The sequence below is a fragment of the Benincasa hispida genome, chromosome 10 (assembly GCF_009727055.1).
Source record: "Benincasa hispida cultivar B227 chromosome 10, ASM972705v1, whole genome shotgun sequence".
Taxonomy (NCBI): Eukaryota; Viridiplantae; Streptophyta; class Magnoliopsida; order Cucurbitales; family Cucurbitaceae; genus Benincasa; species Benincasa hispida.
Genome location: NC_052358.1, coordinates 38,675,950 through 38,692,482, shown reverse-complemented (window position 1 = coordinate 38,692,482; position 16,533 = coordinate 38,675,950). Strand labels below are relative to the sequence as shown.

The window sequence follows — 16,533 nt, the reverse complement described above, 5'->3', positions numbered from 1 at the left end:
TTATCTTTTGAAATAGGCACTTGCATCGTTTTTGCAACTAAACTAACTCCAGTATTTTGTACACTTCAATCCTTAGGGCAAGACTTTGTGTGATAGCGACATTCATTAATTACATAACTACCATACATAATCACAAAAGGATGAGGACCATGAGCAATCCACTTCAAGTTATCTAAAACTTTAGTATTTCCCATTTCAAGCTCATTTGCAACCTACCATGAGAATTTTCATTCCAACTCAACCATTAAAGAGTGTATGTAAAATAATAGGTTGAACATTTTACCTCTTCTCACAACCAAAATATAAAAGTCCGATTATGTTCCTCTTGAATCCATTTATGATTTTTGGACTTATTTCGATGTTGCAATTGTAAAGGCATCATATGTTAATTTTTTAAGTGAACATTGAAAAAATTGTAATATAGTTAGATTTATCATAAAACTAAATGAAAAAAATAAAACCAAAATCATTGAAAACACTTACTCTGAATATGGAAGCACATCAATTGTATTTTCCAAAACATACCGATGAGCTTGATATAAAAGTTCTTGTTCAGGTTTGAAAGAAACTCCTTTGAACAATGTTCTACCAATATTTGAATTGTCTAAACAGTCTTGTGAGTTTTGAGTGCTAACTCCAATAGGATCTACTCTAGATAGGAAATCAGAGCAAAACTCAATGGCTTCTTCTACTATGTAACTTTCAGCAATACAACGTTCTGGACAATATCTATTTCTCACGGAGTTTTTAATGATTTTCATGAATCTTTCAAAGGGATACATCCATCATAAATATATAGGCTCACAAAGTTTGACTTCCCTAACCATGTGTACTGTGAGATACACCATAATTGTGAGAAATGAAGGAGGAAAATACTTCTCCAATAAACATAATATAAACACAATATCTTCTTCCAACTTTTCTAATTGTTGCACATCTAGGACCTTGTTGCATACCGAATTGAAAAATATACACAATCGAGTTATGGTATACCAAACATGTTTTGGTAGCACTGATCTTATTGCAATAGGAAATAATTGTTTTAAGAGCACATGACAATCATGACATTTTAAACTATTAAGCTTTAAATATATTATCAACACAAGATTTTTAACATTCAAAGAGTAATATTCAGGAACCTTTATTCCTAACAATGTCTTCAAAACATAACATTTTTCTTCCTTTGTAAGAGTATAACACGTAGGAGGAATGAAGATTTTTTTTTTGTCACCGCTAATAGGTGCAAGCTCTGGTCGAATTTTTAAATGAACTAAATCACGTCTAGCATTCAATCCATCTGTACTTTTCCCTTGAATATCAAGAAGCAAACCTAAGATATTCATGCACACATTTTTTCAATGTGCATCACGTCTAAACAATGCCTGATATGAAGATCGTTCCAGTATGGAAGTTGAAAAAAAAGAAGACAACCTGTTCAAACAAATATTTGCACTTCCTTTCATGGTTTGTTTTTTATTGTTTTTATTTCTTTTAGAAAATTCAAGATCTTTGCTTTTTAAATATGTACCCTCCTAAGACAGTGGTTCTGGAATTGTACCAAGTTCTTTTTGACTGCTAAACGACTTTTTTTAGTGCCAGTACGGATGATTTCGTGCTAGAAATCTTTGACTTCCAAGGCGTATGCCATTTTTTTCCAGACGTATTGTCTCCACAAATTGAACACGCATTATACCCTTTTACACAACATCCACTTAGATTACCATATGCAAAAAAATCGTTGATTGTCCACAACAAAACTGACCGTAAGTTGAATAGTTATTCTCAATAAGCATTATAACATTAAACACCCCTTTCCCATAAAAGTTTTAAATCTTCAATTAGTGGTGCTAAGTATATGCCAATGTCGTTCCTTGGTTGTTTTAGACCCAAGATTAACATTGATAGCATCATGCACTTTCTATTCATACATAACCATGGTGGAAGATTATAAATAACTGTCACTACAGGCCAACAACAATATTTAGAACCCATTTCACATGTGGATATACTCCATGGGCTGACAATGTTAAACGAAGATTCTTAGGTTTAGAATCGAAGTCTTGCCATTTATAGTCTACTAACTTCCAAGCCAAAGAGTCTATTGGATGTCGTAACTTACCATCTACAATCCTTTCATCAATGTGCCAAATCAAGTTTTTAGCACAATCAATACTTCTAAAAAGTCTTTTGAATCGTGGAATTGATGGAAAAGTACCATATCACTTTTGAAGGTAGTTGTTTGTTTCTTTCATTTGTATCCTTACTATTTTTCAACCTTGATTCACCACATTCAAGACATTCAATTGCATCTGCATATTTTTTTCTATACAAACAATAATCATTAGGGCATGCATGAATCTTTTCATATTCCATTCCTAGTGCACCTAAAGTTTTCTTTGCTTCATACATTGAATTTGGGAGCTCATTACTAGTAGGCAAAATTTTCTTTATGGTTTTGAGTGATTCTGAAAAAACTAGTATCATTCCATCCATATCTAACTTTTAAATTATACAATTTGACTAGTGTAGATAACTTAGTATATTTTTTGCATCTTTCGTATAATGGTTTTTTAGCATCATTAAGCAACTTCTCAAATCCATTCGGATCTCTTAAATATTCCTCGTGAGAAACTTCAACCATTTCTTTTAAACATCCAACACCAGTCTCTTCAAACATATGGGTGTCAAACTTAGAAGATTCTCCAGAAAAGGATGAGTTAGGAAGCCTTGCCAAAACCAAATTTTATAACATTCATCAATACTATTGACATATAAATGGTCTCTAATACCCTTGCTACTATGCTATTCACAATTCCAACATTTCAAACAAGGACAACGAAAATAGGAGTTATTTGTATTAAAAAAATCAAAATTTTATGAAGTTTTCCACACCCAGTTCATTAACTTTGGATAATCTACTATTATGTATCCACGATTTATCCATGATTGTAAATCTAGTAAGAAAAGATGATAAGCAACAATCAACTTCAGAAAAAAATTTGTGGAAAACAAACAAGTTCCCAATACATACAACTTGTCATTTCTAGCTCTACAACATTCCAACCTGAAGAAAAAAAAAATCAGAGAACCTTAAGGCAAATAAGAAAATATAGACAAAAACATCTAAAAGAATTGAACCCAAGGTGTAATTGAACCTCAAAATATTGAACCCAAGGTGTGCACATGCTCTAATATGCTAAACATATATTAATCCCAATAACTAAAAATTGAACCCAAGTTTCCAATGAAGGAAAACCCTAGACAAGAGGCCTGCAACCCTATACTAAAAATGCACAATTGTAATTAAGATTAATCCCAAAATCCAAGAATTACAATTTGCATTACATCGTTAATAAAGCCCTAACAAATTAGAAACATTGACATGTCTAAGTTTGGCAAGCATTTAATTAAAAAAAAAGTGGCAAGTTCTTGGAAGTTCTCTAAAATTAAAGCCCTAACTTTGGTAAGTATTGAAATAAAGTGGCAATCCCGACATGGCAAGATCTCTGAAATTAAATGTGTAAAAATTATTTTTCATTCATGAACAATATGAAACAAGAATTTATTATGAGATTCAAGAATATACATGACAAATTAAGCCCTAACTTTGAAAGTTCAAGCTTTAAACCAAGAAAATCAAGCCCTAACTTTGAATGTTCATGCCTCAAACTAAGAAAATAAAGAATTAAAGTTGATAAAAACAAATCAACATACCTCAATGAAGAATCTATTCAAGATTGATGGAATAACAAAGATGCATCAAAGGGAAGAGAAAAACTAAGAAGAATTACAGAAATTTTGCGAGGAGAAGAAAGAAAAACGAGCAGTTCGGTTGGAAAATTTCTTTTAAATCTATCTTACAACGTTGCAACGCTATTGAGAGCATTGCAATGCTGTTTGAAAGACGCACTATTTTTATGTCAAAACCCGTAGCATTGCAATGCTATTGAGAGCGTCGCAACATTGTTTGCATGAGGCATGCACGTTTTTCATTTTTCGTCAAAATTCGTAGCGTTGCAACACTACTTTTCAACATTGCAACACTTCCCTGTATCTTCTAGTATTCTTGATGTTTTTAAAACGTCAAGGAACCATTAATTGAATTTGACATTTTTAAAATATCAAGTACTGTATTTTTCGAAAAAAATGCACAACATCTACTTTTTTAAAACAATTTTTGACGTTTCTTCTTTAAAATCACGTATTTTTTTATTTTTTTTTCCATAAAAACGTCAAGTATTTAAAATTTCAAACATCAAGAAATGTGGTTTTCCTTGTAATGATTGTATGTCCTAAAATTCACAGTTTGTAATGTTTAAACTTATTATAATTTACAATAAAGTTATTATTGAGGTTTATTCAATAATGTTGTTATTGAACATGTAAATTGCACTTGTAAAATTTAATAAACTAACGAGTCTTTGGCTATAGCATGAATACTTGAACTTTATGTAGAGACATAAAAGTGGATCAAGTTTGAGTATATAGTCAAAATGGTCTAGAAGTATAAGACAGTGTTAGGTACCTTACCTTGGGGACACTATGGATGCTACCTACTTTGTATGTGATACAAATGACGTGATCCCAAGGTCGTTCATGTAGAGACATGCGAGTGGGGACATCTTATGCAAAAGATGTTTGCATAAGACCAGACCATGAAATAGTCACTTTTTATTATACTGTTAAAACTTACTATTTCAATTTGATGACCTAATGTAACTCGATCTTAATCATAAGCTAACTATGAACTCTTATTCATTTGGGATTATCCTTTAATCTGCATGGATGAGGGTGGCTCAACAACGGTGACTCAATAAGCTTTCCATTTTGGAGGTAACACTGGGTAGATAGTTAGGGACATAGTCCTGCAAGATGAATAATTCACTCATGCCCACTTTCAAGGTTAGTAGATAGGTTGTTCCCTTTGATTCCTAGTCTTGAATAAGAGGCTCCACCCTCTCTATGTCTAAGAGAGACTCGGTTTATTGGTAGGATCATAAACCAATTGTTCATTAGTGGATCAATGAAGACTTAAGGTGCAAGTTATATTATAGGGTTAAAAATGGTAATTTTGACCCAACTGTAATTATGAATAACCTGTGAAGGATCGACTTATGATTATGGTTAAATCACGAGGATAGAGATATATCAACAGTGCAGAGAGTGTAGATACTGGGCTTTAGTAGAGTGACTCGGTAGTTAACGAATGTTGATTAATCGGTTAAAAGAGTTTAGCCAATTAATCTCTGATCGTTGGAACTCATGATCTGTAGGCCTATTGGGTCCCTTTACTAGCTCGTAAATGGATTAAACCTTACAATAGTGTATTGAGAGAATTTGTAATGTGCAAATTTGGATTATGGTTTGGATTATTATATAATTAATATTTAATTATCGAATTAAACAAACCGTAGAGTTTGAATATTTAATTTGATTTAAATATTATATATATGAATATGGGTTCATACATCAATTATGTATTTCATTAATTTAATATTTTATATTAAATTAAATTGAATTATTAAATTGTTTAATTATTTGTTTGTTTGTTTGTTTAAAATAAATTAAATTTAGAAGTTTGGAAATTGAAGTTTAATTATCGTTTAAATTAAATTGATTTTATTTTATTTAAATCAAATAAATAAATTACAAAAAAAAAGGAAGAAAAAAGGGAAAGTGGGATTATCCCACAATTCCCATTTTTTCTTCCACCAAATCCATTTGATTAGTGCAAAATGAAGTATCATATTTTGGTTAATTTAAATTGCATGCTTGAGTTCTATAAAAGAAAATTTTTAATTTGATTAAAATCTCATGCAATTTGAATTTTTAGAAGAAAAATAGTTTTCTTACCTTTTTCTCTACAAAAACTCATAAACACCCAAAAATCCATCTCAATTTGGCTTCCACTACCTAATCTAAAGCCAAAAAGACAATAAAGAACTCTTGTAGTTGTCTATATCAAGATTCCAAGAAGAAATTTGCGGTGAAATGAAGCAATTGAGTGTTTCTTCAAAGGTTGTATATTTATAACCCTAGATTTTGGAAAATTAACATGCATGTCATTTGTCTAAAATTAATGTAGCTGAAGTGCTTAGGATCTAAATTACTTCTATATGTTAAATGTCAACTCTAACAGTGTTTATAGGCTTAATTTAAAAAATAAAAAAATAAAATCAAAATGGTTACCACACATGACTATATTTTCAAAAACTTTCTTCGTAGAATTTAACTAAGAATGCAATTGTTGTTTCTTCAAGAAATACGAAAAGAGGAATTAAGCATAAATTTCAAAAACAATTTTTTTTTCTCAAATAGGATAGTAATTAACAGACAAAAAAAAAAAACAATAGGTAAAAATAGTGTTTATTGGTATAATTTTGGGAAAAATACGTTTTTAGTCCTTAAGTTTTGGGTCTAATTTCTATTTGGTCTCTACTTTTGTCCTTAAGATTTGATGTTAATTTGAATTTAAGATTTAAGGTTTATAGGTTTTGAGATTTATGGTAAAAATAGTGTTTATAGGTAAAATTTAAGGTTTGTAGGTTTTAAGATTTGCACTTTAACCTCGATTCTTCACTAAATATTAACTTTTAATCTTTTACCTTAATGTCAATTAATTAATTTAAAATAATTGTGACTTGAAATTTTAAATTTAATTTGAACGGTGTTGAAAAAACAAAAACTTAATTTATTACATTATTTTTAATTTTGAAAAATTAACTAATATACATTAAAAATAAGATGAAAAATGAATATTGAATAAAACAATTTATATATTAAAATTTTAAATCTTGAAATCTAGGAATCAAATTAATAAAAAATTCATAACAATAAAATTGTAAAATTTTTAAATTTAGAGACTAAATTGTAACAAAACTCAAAACTTAACGTGTAAAAGTATAACATTTTAAAACTCTAGCTACCAAGTAAAATGTTGACCCAAAATTAGGAGCAAAGAAAGTATTTTTCTCTTTAATTTTCAAAAATCAAATAATTATCCAATTGACTCAAGAAAATTTAGGTCACAAAGTTTTTCACACGGATAGCTCAACCATCAAAGAAGAAAGAAAGATTGTTTTAAAAGACAAAACTGCTAAAAACATTTTCAAATATAGTAAAATATCATAGTTTATCAATGATAGACACTGATAGAACGAGACAACAAGGAAATAGACCGACTACCTAAATTGGGATTTTATGCAAGCTTCTAAAAGATTATGATTTCAATAAAGATTTCCTTCCAAGGCCAGTTCTTCTAGTTCTTGAGTGAAGTATTCGCTTGGGATCATGTCTTCTTAAGACTGCTATTTTGGATGTACAATTTAGTTTCGATAGTAATATTCCATTTCAATTGGAAAATGCAGTCATATGTTTGGAGTAGTGTCAATGATCAAGGGATAGTAACTCACAATACGGGAGAGGAAACTTTGTGCGGAGTGTGTCGCTTCCTATTTGACATGGCAAGGTAGGGTGGTGGGCTTTGATTTCGTTTTAGAAATAAGTTTAAAATAAAAGAGTAAGTACACATCTATCAACAATAAATGATAGTAGTCTATTAGTGTTTATCACCTACAGACAAATAAGGAAATGATTTTTTTTTTCAAAATACATGGTTTCCAAACCTCACTTGAGATAGATAGATTATACTTTTGTTTATTTATTTGTTTTTATTTATGAACATTACACCAAAAGTATTAGAAGATATAACATAATGTAAAAAAAATAAATTATAAATATGGCAAAATTTAAATAGTCTAACAGTGATAGACCATTTTATTGGTAGCAGTCTATCAGTGATAAATCATATCACTAGTAAGAATCTATCAACGATAAAAGTCTATCGCGGATAGACTTTGCTATATTTACAATTTTTTTTAAATGACGTTATACACTTGATTATTATTTCTAAAAATATTATCCGTTACAATTATCCATTATTTTATCGTGCTATGTTAGGTATATCACCATGGCCACAATATTTTATTTGCTACTCAATTCTCCAATTCAACATCTATTATTTGATTAACAACTACTAAATAAAACAAGAGGGTCATAATTTTGAGGACATGTATGCCCCACTAATTTAAAATTGTTTCATTTTTTTTTTTCATTTTCATCCTTGAAAATTAAGCCTACATTTAGGCCCATCAGTTTTCTTTTCCTTTCGAAATTCAAGTTTTTAAGAAATTTTTTCACAAATAGAAAAAATATCAAAGTATTTAAAAAAAATAGTAAAAAAAAAAACAATATTAGTAATTAAAATTTATAGAAGTCTATCATTGATAGCGGACGATAGAAATTTATAATTGTTTATCAACGATAGAAGCTGATAGAAGTCTAAAATGATTAAATTTATTATTTTGTGTAAATAATTTCTTTTATTTTTCTAATTTTTAAAATCCTTCTTTTTAATTTAAAAACTTTTTTTAATAATTTTTGTCAGAATTAATATATTAATTTGAAGTGAAAATAACATGATTAAAAAATTATGAGAAAATAGGCACAGATTTAAAAAATAAACAACAAATTTGTGCCGGACTTGATAACTTTATTTATTTATTTTTTTTGAAAATTAAACTTATAAACAATATTTTCCTTCATAAATTTCTATGTTTTGTTTTCCACTTTCAACACTATGTTTTTAAAACTAATAAAATAATTTTCAAAAACTTGTTTTTACTTTTAGAGTTTGAATAGGATTCAAGTACTTTTTAAATAAAGATGAAAATCATTATTAAAAATTTAGAGAAAATATGTAAAAATTTTAAAAACAAACAAATTAAAAACCAAAATCGTTTCCAAATGGAGACCTTAGTTTTTGGTTACTAAAAATGAAGCTTATAAAAATACTATATTCACCAATAAGAATAACTAAAGAATATAGTCTTCAAAAAACTTGTTTTTGTTTTAAGAAATTGGACTAAAGAGTACAAGTATTTCTTCTAAGAACAGAAAACTAAAGAAAATAAAAAAGAAAAATCGTTACAAGACTACGACTTTTCAATTCATACATTTCTAAATAATTAAGCAAAAGGTAAAATGAATAGTGTTTGAAATATTCTTTAGTGCGGGTTGATTATTTCAAAACAAAGACTTGTTTGTATTAGTTATTTCCTATGTAGCTTCCCCTGTCCCAACAAAGGACCACATTGCTTTATAGACCCTTTGAGATAATTTGAATAATCTAATTCTTCCCCAAATCGTTTGTTTGAGAGATAGCACTGAACTCAAAAAGCCATGGCTGAGTTAACATTCCTATTGACTTTTGCTGCAGAACAAACATTAGAGAAGGTGATGGCAGTTGCAAGTGAACAAATTAGCCTCGCATGGGGCTTCAAGGAAGATCTGTTGGAGCTAAGAGAAGCATTACGCTATGCTAAAGGCATATTAAACGACATCAACACAACAAAGTTACATTATAATCCTGTCAAGGATTGGGTGGAGAAGCTTCAACATCTTATTTATCAAGCTGACGATCTATTAGACGAAATTGTTTACGAAGATCTTCGAAGAGAGGTGCAAACAGAAAAGATGAAGATGGTATGCAATTTCATTTCGCCTTCTAACAATACTTTCATGTTTCGTAGTAAGATGGCGAAAAAAATGAAGAGCGTTAAGAATTTGCTGCAAAAACATTATTCCATTGAGATTGGTCCTTTACAACTTGTGTGTAATAGATCTGTAGAATCTGAGAGTAGTAATGTTATTAGTCAGTCTCGAGAGACAATCTCAGAGCTTGATGATTATGAAGAAGTTGTGGGAAGAGATGTTGAAGTTGAAAGTATAGTGAAACAAGTGATTGAAGATGGTAGTAAAGAACAAGAAGCTATATCCATCTTGCCAATTGTTGGTATGGGTGGATTGGGTAAAACAACTTTGGCAAAAATGGTTTTCAATCATCAAATGATCAAACAACATTTTGATAAAACTATTTGGGTTTGTGTGTCTGAACCTTTTAATGTCAACAAGATTTTGGGAGCAATCTTACAGAGTGTAACTTGTACTACTTCCAAAGGAGGGGACAATAAACAGGTCTTACTTGGTGAACTCCAGAACGAGATGCATGGAAAAAGATATTTTCTTGTGCTTGATGATGTATGGAACGAAAATGAAATTTTGTGGGCTGAGTTGAAAAAATGTTTAATAAAGATCACTCGAAAATCCAAAAGTAGCGTTGTAGTGACAACAAGGAGCGCAGATGCTGCAAAAATCATGGAAACACTTCCTAGTCATCATTTATGTAAATTATCTGATAATCATTGTTGGTCTTTATTCAAAGAGAGTGCAAGTGCTTATGGATTACCAATGACTTCGAGCTTGGAGGTGATTCGAAAAGAATTGGTCAAAAAAATTGGTGGCGTGCCATTGGTCGCAAGAGTTTTAGGAAGGGCAGTAAAGTTTGAAGGGGGTGATGAGAGACAGATGAAAATGTTGGAAAGTATAGTAAGAAGTACATTTCAAGATGAAAATTTTACTTTATCCATACTAAAATTAAGTGTGGATCGTTTACCATTTTCATCTTTAAAGCAATGTTTTGCTTATTGTTCAAATTTTCCGAAAGATTTTGTGTTTCAAAAAGAGCAACTAGTCCAAATGTGGATGGCACAGGGATTTATTCAAGCACAAGGAGGTAGAATCGACGTAAGAACAAAAAATGTTGGAGATGAGTATTTCAGTATCTTGTTGTCTCGATGCTTATTTCAAGATGCAAAGAAGGATAGTGAAGGGAGAATTATAAGTTGCAAGATGCACGATCTTATACATGATATTGCGTGTGAAGTTTCAAGTGATGGAAACTTGGAACTAAATTCTAGCAATTTATTGGAGAATGTAAGCAAGGTACGCACGATGATTTCATACGAAGAAACACTTCCAAAAGAAAAAATGAAGTTGGTTGATGATAAGATTACCAAGTTTCTTCCTTTGCGTGTTTTGATTGTGAACTCATGGTCCATATACAAGCTATCAAACTCAGTTGGGAAGTTAAAGCACTTGAGATATCTTGAAATTTCAGATCCTGAAATAGTTGAGCTTCCACCATCCATTGTTTTGCTTTATAATTTGCAGACACTGAGAATTGCAAACTCAATGATTAGAGATCTTCCAAAGAATTTAAGAGAATTGGTCAGTTTACGACATTTGGATTTTTCGATGAAGAATTTAGTTGCCAAGAAGATGCCTCCACATTTAAGTCGATTGACTCAGCTTCAAACATTGCCTATTTTTGTAGTTGCAGTGGAGAAGGGTTGTGATATTGCAGAACTTGGACCTTTGCCAAACTTGAAAGATAGTTTGCAACTTTTTTGTCTAGAGAAAGTACAAAGTAAAGAGAAAGCCAATGAAGGAAGCTTGGAGGGCAAAGAACACTTAGATGGGTTAGCCTTTAACTGGTCTAAGCAAAGAAATACTGCTACATGTTGCAGTGACTTGGAAGTGTTGGAAGGACTTCAACCACCCAAAAATCTTGGGTCACTGAAAATCCACAACTTTGCAGGCAAATGTTTGCCTAACAAGATCTTTGTTGAGAATCTAAGAGCAATTGGTTTATGGGATTGTAAAAATTGTGAAAGGTTTCCAATGCTTGGGCAATTAAACAATCTAAAAGAACTTGAGATTTATGGCTTGGATAGTGTCCAAAGTATTGGCAAGGAATTCTATGGAAATTATGAGTCAAACCAAAGGACTTTCTTCTCCAAGCTAGAGAGATTTATACTCAAGGGGATGATCAACTTAGAGCATTGGGAAGAAATAACAACACATGATGATTATGCATCATCAAATGTTACAACTTTTCCCCACCTTAAAGAGTTGAAAATTCATGGATGTCCCAAATTATCAAACATTCCAAATGTTTTTGGTTCTTGTGATGAGAATGAGGAGGAACACCTTGAGTTATTAAGCATTTCACATTGTGATCAATTGATGAAACTTCCAAATGGGTTACAATTTTGCCATTCCATTAAACTCATGGAAATAGATCATAATGGTTCCTATTTGAGCTTAAATTTTCAAACTAAGCCCAAGTTGGTTCATTTAAGCATTGGTCCATTGGAGAAGCTGCCAGAAGAGTTAGGCCATCTCATGAAGTTGCAGTCAGTGAAAATTGTTGGATGCATACAAAATTACGATTTTAGCCCTCTCATGCAACTTCCTTCCCTCAAAGAACTTTGTTTAGTTGAGGATTTGAGGGGTAATAAGGCAACTCAACTTCCTCAACAACTTCAACACTTGACGGCTTTGAAATTTCTTTCACTACAACGTTTCAATGCCATTGAAACTTTGCCAGAATGGTTGGGAAACTTTGTATCTTTGCATACACTCAGTGTTTCTAACTGTGAAAATTTGAAACGACTTCCGTCAAGAGAAGCAATGCTACGTCTCACCAAATTAAGTCATTTGTATGTTATTCATTGTCCAAAAATACAACTTGGTACTGAAGGTGACATGGAGATGGCAAAGCTTTCTCATCTTCCTAATATTAAATTTTACTTGGATTGTAATTGTAGTCTTTCGTATTCCTTATTGTTGACTTAAATTCTCTGTCTTCTTCTTGTATAAGTTTTTGTTGTAATGCAAATTGTGATTCAGGATTATCCTAGCTAGCTTGTGTAATTCTAGTGCAAATTGTTTGCATGAGAAAAAACTTGTGTGCAATGTGTATGTCTTTCTTTCTATACTATATTTACTAAATTTTTTCTCAACTATATAACAAAAGTAAGGAAAAGAAAAACAACGAACAAAAGAAATAGTTATAAAACAAACGATTTGTTTGTTTTAGGAAACAAAGAAACAGAAAAATAGATACTTGGGATCTCAGTATGCCTCATCCGAATTCAAGGTTTAAACTAGAAATAGCAACAACTCGTGAGCATGATGTTACAGAAATATAGAAGCAATAAAAAAACATGAGAAAAGGAAAGAAAACATTACTTTGCAAGTCTTAGTTCTTAATGACTAAACCAGCAGCATCTAGAACCCATTTCGCATGAACTTTTTTTGGTGATGGTTTCAACTCTGCCATGTAAGATATGACATTTAAAAAGTGTCCGGAACTATTTTTTGTGATCATTTTCAGTCATTGAATCGCACATTCATGGACCAAACGAGGGTGTCATAGTCCTCCCTCAGATCGATCAAATGATATTTATATTTACCGATCTAGAACTTCAACTAACTAGCAGTAGCAGAAGTAATGACTACACCATTTTGGTGTCGCTCCCAAACACCACGAATCAAATGATATTTATGAACTCCAATCTATACTATCCATATTACGTAGTATGAGTGGCAAGATCGGGTCATCTCCACAAGGAATCTAAGAATCTTAGTAACGATTGCATTCACGCGGTAATGGGAAGGGAGTTGATTTTGTTGTAATTGCAAGGATGAATTTGCATGAAATTAAATGCATAATTTAAATAAATTTTAATTTTATTTTAAAGAAACCTAACCTTGGAAGTCGGAATTCACTCACAAAGAGGTCATTGCATGTTTAACTTTATTCTTGGCTCGTTTATTTGGAAGAACATAGCTAAATGCCCTATGTACTAATTGATTTCTCAATTATTCTATATGCTTAACTAATTGGGTTCAAGTGTCATATTAATTCTACATACACATTAAAAGCCAAGGTATGTAATCCACAAAATTGAAAATTGGAAATCCATTTAACAAATTGATTTAGTTCTTGAATTAGGTGAGTCATGCAATTATGAAATAAATATTTTTTCTAAGTAAATGCATAATTCAAATTTATGATATGTTGGCTGAAAGGAATAATTTAATTTACATTGAATGACTACTTGATCCGAGAAGTAAATGAATCCATTACCGTTTCATATATCTATTGCATTTTGTTTCAATTTCAAGCATTTATCTCTTCCACCTCAAAACTCCCCATTTATCGCTCTAGTTAGAAAATTAGCTTAACAAAATCAATCACGCTTCTCTACGGATTGACTCGGACTTTCCACTATTACTATGTTTTAATAGTAATAAGAGTAGTTCGGTATTATAAGTTTTTTTTTTTTTTTTTTTCGGTTGGAGTCAAATTAACGACATCGATCCCCGATCCAAACACTTGACTTGAAGAAACGAATCACATGACTTTCTTGAAGTTGAAGTATTGGAAGAGTCCTTGTATCTTCAGGAGGCCTATGTGTTCAAGGAGTGTGCAGCTTCAAGAGTCTAGGAGTTTCTGATTGTTGGTGAATTCTCTCTCGGCTCTCTAGATGTAGAACTACTGACCCTACAAATGAAAAGAACTCCTCTATTTATAGACTCTGGTGGGTCTCGGGGGTTTGAGCTTAGTTGTTTTTTGAACATTTTAAATTATTTCTTCAGCATGTACATTTTTAATTATCTTTTTCAAGATTGAAGATATATAATTAATTAAAAAGGAATCCTAAATGACAGTTTGTCTAAAAACAAGAACTTATATAATTGTCACAGTGAGCATATCCTATTGTACTGAGAGAAAAAAAAAAAAAACTTGTACGTTTTTATAAATGGAAAACTAAGAGAATTTAATTGAAAAAACTTAAATACACTATTAGTACGTTTAGAAATGATTTTGAAATTGTTAAAATTACTTTTCTAAAGTTTAAAATTACTCCAAAACATGCATTAAATGATTTAAAATCAATTCAATATTCAATTTTATACTTTTGAATGTAATTTTCATATTCTCAAATTTCAATGCAATGAGGCGTTGTAATATTTCTTTTTTAACAGTAATTATTGGATGCGAGATTGAACCTCCAACCTCTTGAATCAAAGTGCCTGTCAATAGCCCAATGAGGCATTATAGTTGTTAAGGAAGTTGAGTTATATTATTGCCCGACTCACTAATTAAGCATCGAGGGAAGGAAGTTGCATGAGAGGGCTGAAGTCATAATTTTGTATTCATCATAAAACTCTTTATTCTCTGCAAGTTCTAATGAGATGAGCTATTTTCTCTTAACAAAAAAGTTCCACACTAACATTGCAAGTTTTTCCAAAGGACCCAGTTCTGTAATCTTACAACTCTTCTCGAAATAGACAACTGACTTAAACATCGAGGTGTCCTTTTATTTTAAGAAAAATGTCGAAAAACTCTAAACGTCTCAAGCGGACCAATTTTCTTAACTTCTTTTGAAGGATCTTTAATCAATGAGTTTCAATCTTTAGTGTTTATAAATTATAAAGCAAGAAACCAAATATTTGAAATTTCATTATTGATACACTAGAAATCTCAAAATATCTTAAAGGAAACTCATCTTTTAAAATGTTTTTATTGATAAAGTGTGATGAACGATCGTATCACAAAACACCTAAACAATGAACATGTATTTTACTAGACGATGACAGACGATCAACAACTACGCGATCACTTACACTTACTATACGTTCACTTACTATCACTATGCGATCGCTTACAAACACTACGCGATCGCTTACCACAACTACACGATCGTCGGACTCTTCTACATGATCGCCTAGTAGATGAAGTAGGCGATGAGTAGTACTCCTCTATTGCTTCTACATGATTAAACTAACCCGAACTCCCGCACTCGAGAGCTCACTCCCCTTACTCAAGATATTTACTTCTTCAATGCCTTCTCTTTCTGTTTCCTTCTTTTAAATCACAACTTCTCCCCAACAGAATTGAAAGTCGTTTAACTGTGGTCCCCAACCTCTTTAACCGCCGCAACTGTCACTTTTCCCATATTACCCTTATTCTTCCTTCTTTGATATTGCAGTACAAACGGAAGCCTATCAATATTCCAAATATTTTTATTGACCAACTTATCAGTAGAAAATAAATGTATCTTCAAAACACACAAACAAACAAAGTTCTCTAATATATATCTCAACATCAAACACCTTTCGATGTATACTGTGAGGTAATCTTTTCAGAAAAATCAATCGTGTGAAACTAACCTGCAACCTTTTTCTCCCCTTCTTCCGAAGTTCTTTGCCCTACATTTTATTGCTAGGATTTAATTTCTAATTTTGATCACTTGATAAAAACAGATAAAAACTGCGTCTATCAACGTCTATCTATGATAAAAATCGATACAAATTTATCATTGATAGAAAGTGATCGAAAGTAATAAAAGTTTATCATATCAGTGATAGTAACTGATAGAAACTTATCCTTTCATATTATAGTGGTAGAAACTCATACAAGTCTATCCGTTAATAGAAATATATCAGTGTCTATCAGTATCTCTTTTGCTATTTTTGTAAATAGTTTGATTTTTTTTCTATATGTGAAAATTTCTTTATATAAAATTAACTAATTAATTAGAAAATGCAAGAAACAAAGATTTAACAGAGATTAGGATCCTGAATCACAGTATGTATTGAAACAAAAAAGTTGTACATTGTTTATATATGGAAAACTAAGAGAATTGAAGTGAAAATTGAATACACTTGTCTTACTAACTATAAGTGTGAAATTAAACCAAAAAGACTATTGAATAGAAGATTAAATATAACTTTGGCCCACTCAGTGTCACCTTCACCAAGTTGTAGCTGCGGATAATG

The 16,533-nt window shown here is 31.1% G+C and overlaps 1 protein-coding gene across 1 annotated transcript; it reads left to right on the top strand.

Moving 5' to 3' along the window:
- The first annotated feature begins 9,163 nt into the window (after positions 1-9,163).
- On the top strand, positions 9,164-12,596 carry LOC120087679 (disease resistance protein RGA2-like). Its single transcript, XM_039044534.1, has one exon. It carries the CDS (start codon positions 9,241-9,243, stop codon positions 12,535-12,537), a length of 3,297 nt encoding a protein of 1,098 aa, XP_038900462.1. The 5' UTR covers positions 9,164-9,240; the 3' UTR covers positions 12,538-12,596.
- The last annotated feature ends 3,937 nt before the right edge of the window (positions 12,597-16,533 follow it).

Bases quoted from the DNA above. Each gene is read 5' to 3' on its own strand.
- LOC120087679 (XM_039044534.1), top strand. From the start codon at position 9,241: ATGGCTGAGTTAACATTCCTATTGACTTTTGCTGCAGAACAAACATTA.